Source organism: Eschrichtius robustus, chromosome 8, assembly GCF_028021215.1.
Source record: "Eschrichtius robustus isolate mEscRob2 chromosome 8, mEscRob2.pri, whole genome shotgun sequence".
Classification (NCBI taxonomy): domain Eukaryota; kingdom Metazoa; phylum Chordata; class Mammalia; order Artiodactyla; family Eschrichtiidae; genus Eschrichtius; species Eschrichtius robustus.
In genome coordinates, this window is record NC_090831.1 from 118,055,472 (window position 1) to 118,062,140 (window position 6,669).

At 44.8% G+C, this 6,669-nt stretch overlaps 1 gene segment (V, D, J or C); it reads left to right on the forward strand.

The window, feature by feature from the left end:
* Window positions 1-4,733: 4,733 nt before the first annotated feature.
* On the forward strand, window positions 4,734-5,096 carry LOC137768354 (T cell receptor beta variable 10-3-like). The segment is given in 1 exon segment: window positions 4,734-5,096. A coding segment is annotated over 1 exon segment (363 nt).
* Window positions 5,097-6,669: the final 1,573 nt, after the last annotated feature.

The following is a 6,669-nucleotide window of genomic DNA, read 5'->3' on the forward strand; positions in this document are numbered from 1 at the left end:
CCCTGCAGAGTTCCTGCCTTTCTGTACACCACCCTTCCTGGCCCAGCTTCACATATAATGCGGAGAGGGAGGGGGGCCTTAGCTTAAGTTCCAGGGATGTTTCTAGTTCTTTTCTAACACTCTCTCTGCCCTGCTGAGCTCAAGCCAGAGCACTCCTGACTGTTCAGGCCCCAGGTTCCCTGAATATTCTCACCGGTCCTAGCCAAGAACAGGAGCTCCTCCTCTGTGCCAGAGCGGAGGTATTCACTCTGTGTTTTAATGTAAGATAGGCACGGGTATGTCCACTCTGTAGATAGGAAAGTTCTCAGTACACCGTATTATAGACAGCAAGCTGGCGGTCATGGACTTTCCAAATATTTTCTATCTAAAGTATCAGAGGCAGGACCCAACCTACATCTTCATGCTTCCAAAATCAGTATTCTCCTAAAAATTCCATGGGGTTTCCCGGGCCTTGGTCAATAAGATGTAGCAAAGCACTGTCTCTTCCATCTCAAGACTGGCTGAGCTGTAGTGGAAGGTCACACATCATGGTGTGTTGTTACTATAAGCTTACAGCCTGCCAGCTTCTAGGACCTATGACTTCAAGCCAGGGAATGTGTTTGTCCTGTCATAGTTCCATATGGGGTGGGACCATGATATCCCATTGTGGGTTTGGAGGAGGGTGGGTCCCCGAAGGCTGCAGCTTTCTCTCAGTCTGACCACTTTCAATCAAAAAATGTGAAATTACTACTTCTGCCCAGGTCAGTAACTGCAGAAAACAGCTGAGGGTCACAGCTGTTAAATGCACGGTGTAGCCATTCACAGACGGTGGGCACAAGTTTACTAGTGAACGCAGACTGCTTTCATTCTACTCTTTTTAGGTGAAGTTATAGAAAATTCCTTTATTTATCGTTCATTTTCTCTGTGCCATATACTTAAGTACGTTATTTCGATTAGTTTTCTTTAAGAACCACGTGAGATAGAGCGCTGTATCCACGTTACAGGTGAAAAAACTGATTGCTGCAGAGTTTAGATAACTTGCTAAAGCAGGCACAGCTAACAAATCTCAGAACTGGAACCCAAACCCACCCACGCGTTAGCTCCCCTTCTGCGTTTTGGTAGAGGTGGACATCTTCAGAATCGGAACACTGACCCAAAAGTCCCTTTCAGAAACACTGACTCTGACACAAGTTACCATCACAACATCTTTCACCTGGGAGGCTAAAGAGAAAAGAGTTCTGACTTCAGAGACCTTGGTCTGTTTTGCCTTGGACTATTCCGACCTGCCTTGAGCTGGTGACTTGGAAAAGATCTGGCTGAGTTTTCCCATTTGTAAACTGAGACCAATGATACCTGTTTTGCGAGATTTTATGCAAGAAAACGAAACAAATTGCATAATACAAAGTACAGGCTTAAGAAGTCTTAGTTCCCTGTTAACTCTCTGACACAACTGTGGTCTAGCACAATTACTGACTGTGTTCAATTCTGGGATCAAAGGCAGGCACGGATTACTTTTGCCTGAGTCACCTGTGTTCCAGACGCAAAGTCATCTGAAATGCAAATACAGTTGTCTGATAATTTATTATGTGAAACTAACCACAAAGAGTTGCCTCTTAAGGGAAAATGAAGATGGGACTCAGATCAGCCCTTCCTGTTTGATATTAAGTCTGATATGCAAGAAGGTGTGGTGCTTCCAGAAAATTCCGGCTTCCAAGCCATTAGTAGTCACACGAAAGATCTGCTAGAAGAAGGGACACTTTCACTTGAAGCGCGGCCATCAAGGAGCCTCTAGGGCTTTCCATCACATCCTCAGCCCACCTCTGATTTCATCCTTGACTGCGGTTAAGGGTTATGTGCAAGCCTACGTCCATTTGCCCCATGCTGACAGCTCCCCTTCACATGCATGCTGGGGTTCCCTCTGCTTTCTGCCCCAGGGTCTTCTGTGATGTCATAGGAGCCCCCTTGGCCTGTATACAGGGCAGCCAGAGCTGAAGGGGTGCTAAAGCTCCTTGTGGGCCAGGAACCAGGGGACAAAAGCTCCAGAGTCAGCATTCAGAAATAGTTCAGAGAGGCATATCCTGGGCTTCTCAGAAGGTCCCAAAGGAATCCATCTCCGTTGCCCCAGCATAATTTCACTATGGTGCCTTATCCTGGTTTTCTCCTTCCCTGCTTCATTCTCCCTGCTCTCTGACAGTGATGGAATGATGTCACATCAGAAGACCCTTCTCGGGCTTCCTTGATGACCCAGTGGTTAAGAATCCGCCTGCCAATGCAGGGAGCACAGGTTTGAGCCCTGGTCCCGGAAAATCCCACGTGCTGCAGAACAACTAAGCCCACGAGCCACAACTACTGAGCCTGTGTGCCACAACTACTGAAGCCCACGTGCCTAGAGCCTGTGCTCTGCAACAGAAGAAGCCACCGCAACGAGAAGCCATGCACCACAACAAAGAGTAGCCCCCGCTCACCGCAACTAGAGAAAGCCCGCGCACAGCAACGAAGACCCAACGCAGCCAAAAATAAAATAAATAAATAAATAAATAAATAAATAAATAAATAGAAAAGAAGACCCTTCTCTTTGGAAGAGACCACCATTTTTCTTTTCTTCATACTGCCATTCAGTCATTCAAAAAGTCTTACATAACATATATGAATGAACCTTTCTCAATTCATTTTGGTTTATTTTGAATTCCCAACAGACTTACATGGTCTCTGCTCCCTTAAAGCTCTGAACCTATTGATATTTGCAACTGAATAGACTAGAGTTATGTTTACGAACGTAGAGTCGGCCTGGACTCAGATAATCATTTTTTTTCTTCAGTCATTCAACAAACACTTATTGAATGCAGAGTAGATCCAGGTTTTGGTGCGGCCTAAACCTTATCAAATGTTAGGGTGTTCTTTGAAAAAGAGAATAGAAAAAAAATGTTAAAGTCTTGGAAAGTTTCTGTGCAACTGAGAAGGCCTGAAGTTATTTTATTCTTCACTGACTTCATGGCCAGTCTATTCTTCACTACTTACTGTGTGTAGATACTGTTCTAGACTGTTCCAGGTGCCTAGAAACACCAGTGCAAAAACAAAGAAAACAAACAAAAAAAACTAAAAACCAAAAAACAGACAAAGCTTCTAGATGAGGTGTATGTTTTCAGAAACACCGAATTTGTGACTTGATAATTAATTAATTTAAAAATAAAAAGGAAATATTCCTGGTAAATACTTATTTCCCTAAAAAAAATAGAGTATTGTTGAGAATATTAATATTATAGGTAGATCATACCTTAGCATGAGAACAATCCTCAGCTTCCTAGGACTCCATGCACCCTACCCCAAAGAATGTGAGTCCTCGCTGAAAAACTCCCTTTTTTTGCACACACCCAGCCATAGTCAGTAGGCTGCTTTGCTGTGAGGCTCTTGGTCCCTGGGACAATGTGGGTCCTGGGCATAGATGGGAAAGCCCTTCCCCAAGTTTGCCAGACCCCAGTCACAAGCATTTCCATGCAGTGCTACGTCAGCCTCCTTCTTGTCTCTGATTTTGGATTCCATATCCTTTCTCACTATTGTGTGATTATAGGAATTACCCATCCAGATAACATGGAGATATATAATCACAGAAATAGGGGAGCCACATACACTCACATGACCTATGTTTGAAATGACAGTATGCCCTGATATTGTCTAGCTGTAAGTCTTGCACTACAGCAATTTATGATTCAATATAATAAAATATGATTCAATCAATATTCTCTCATTTGGTGTGTATGAGACCTTCCAAATGGAGACAGAACATTTCCCTGTGACCCTGGAGGCATCACGCATGTGTACCTCTGGATGGGTCTCTCATCCTCATTGCTAATGCGCCTGCTTTCTTTTTCACAGAAAGCACGGTCACGGGGGTAAGTGGTCCAGTCCTCCATGGCCTCATCGGAAAAAAAGGGAGGACTCTTACCCCCAAGGATATAGAGACCTGAGCACGGATAGTGGGGCTCCCAATGTAAACAATTCTTCAAATTCCAATGACTTTGACCTTGAGACTGAAAACATTCTGGATATCAGGTAGTTCTTTTTAAATGAAAAGATCACTGTTGGCTGATAGTCAATTATCCAGAGTTTAGGCAAAGGGAAAAAAACTAGTAAAATTTTGAGCAGAGAAGTCACAAAAGTACCAGGACTGCCATGAGAATATTTCTTAGTCTACAGAAATATGAAAAATTTTAACAGCGTCCAAATAAGGAATTTTATTATGCAGAGAAGAAAAAATTTCCTTACTAAAAGGCAGGGAAAAAGCGTAGAGACATAAGATTTCTTTTTAAAGCAGACTTACTAATTCTTCCTGTTCTGAGCTGTTCAACTTTATATGTATTATTGACTTGTTCTTGTGGGAAGGGCTGTGGCAGCTGAGCTCTGCAGCTCAAGCATGTGTCAAGGACAGTGACATCACTGAGTTACTGAGAGCCCAAGTCTTTGTTTTGGCCGGGCCTCGAGGCTTGTGGGAGCTTAGTTCCCGGACCAGGGATCGAGCCCAGGCAACCACGGCAGTGAAAGTGCTGAGTCCTAACCACTGGACAGCCAAGGATTTCCCAAGAGCCCAAGTTCTATTTCCCCAAAACAAAACTGGATGACATGAGCTTCTGTCCAGGACCAGGAAGGGTCACCAGGCTCTTCTTCTGCGTGACTCTTTATCTCCTGTGGGCAGGTGAGTACAGGTGGGCTCCCGTCCCTGGAATTCTCAAGGCCTCAATACTAGCCTTCCTCTTGGGATGACATCAGCTCTGTCTATTGCAGGACCTGTGGAGGCCGGGATCACCCAGGAACCAAGATACAAGATCACGGTGACAGGAGAGACAGTGACTCTGGAATGTCACCAGACTGATAACCATGACTATATGTACTGGTACCGACAAGACCTGGGACATGGTCTGAGGCTGATCCATTACTCCTATGGTGCTGGCAACATTGAGAAAGGAGAAATCCCTGATGGGTACAACGTCTCGAGATCAAATACAGAGGATTTCCCCCTGACCCTGGAGTCTGTTATCCCCTCCCAGACATCTGTGTACTTCTGTGCCAGCAGTGACTCCACAGCACTGCACAGCTGCTTCCTCTCTGCACATAAAGCATAGTTAGAAAGACTGAGGGTCGCCTGCACACGTGAGGTCTGGCCCAAACCCTCAGAAGCCCCTGTCTCCATCAAAGGCACAGAGTTCTTGCCAGCATGGGGGCTGGACGGCAGTGGGCAGTGTGACTCTCAGTGCTGAAGTCTGCCCCATGCCAGTCTTAGCCTGACTGCAGGTCAACTCGACACTATAGCTAGCTGGTTCTCTCTTCTGAGGTCCCCTCTGCTTGCAGAAAGGAAAACGCATCTTTAGTTGAGACACGTGAAGATCACCTTGATAATCTCAAAGGCCCACATCCTTCTCTCCCCTGTGAGCTTTGTGACGTCTTTATCTACTGCGTACCCCATCCTCTACTATCCTTCACCTTACAAGTCAGAAACCTTCACTCACTGGGACTTCCCTGGTGGTCCAGAGGTTAAGAATCTGCCTTCTAATGCAAGGGACACGGGTTCAATCTCTGGTCGGGGAACTAAGATCCCACATGCTGCGGAGCAACTAAGCCTGTGCGCCACAGCTAGAGAGCCCATGCGCCGTAACGAAAGATCCCACGTGCTGCAACCAAGACACGACGCAGCCAGAAATAAATAAATAAACATTAAGGAAAAAAATTTTCACTCACATGGTCTCTGCTCCTGGCTGCCTTTCTTCTACTGGGCAATAGCCCTACAAGGGCCTATAAGATTTGCCTTCTGTCTGTCCCTCACTATCGTCTTGCACAAGTTTCCCCTGACTTTCCCTGCTCCAGCCACATGCATCCACATTTAGTTTTTTCCTCTTCTGTGCCATGTTCTTTGCCATCCTAAGGCTATTTCTATAGGCTATTTCTCTCGCACTAAACATATATCCCTCCCTCTTCTTTCTAACTCTCTACGTCATTCTTTACGTGAAAATCTATTTCAGGTATACTTAATCTTAATTGTGAAGAGCAAAATTAAATTTTACTAGGAGAAATTAAGAAAAAATATTCTGGGGCATTCATCTGAGGAAGGGTTTTTTTTTTTTTTTTTTTTTAAATGGAGACACAAAAGAACACAAACTACAAAGAAAATATTTATAATGTGAGTTGCATTCAATTAAACTCTTGTACATCAGAACACACTGTAAAAAATGAAAGGGTAAGCCACAGACTGGGAAAAGACATGAAGACTGCAGACAGATGATAAAGCATCAGTGTGACAGAGACCGTTCGTGCTCACCAAATTCCTGTGGCTCTGATGTGATTCCAACATCACTATAGTTGGAGGGTTGGGAACCTAAGACTAGGTCCTGAACAATGGGATGTGCGTGAAAATTATGTAAGCCAGTTTCAAGCCATGCCCTTTATAACGTTCTGTGGAACTGTGATGGGGTCTCCAAGTATCCTCCCATTTGGAGATTTGCTAAAAGGACTCACGGGATATGGCATAGAGTTGTAGTCATGGCTAAGATTTATTAGTGACCAAGGAGATATTCAGTGGCAGATCGTAAGGGGAAAAGACATGGAGTCTGGAAGAATCCATCCGTACACAGGCTTCCTTACGCTCTCTTCCTCCTGGGAGGGCTCACACAGAGCTCACACTTCCCCCAGCAAGAAAAATGC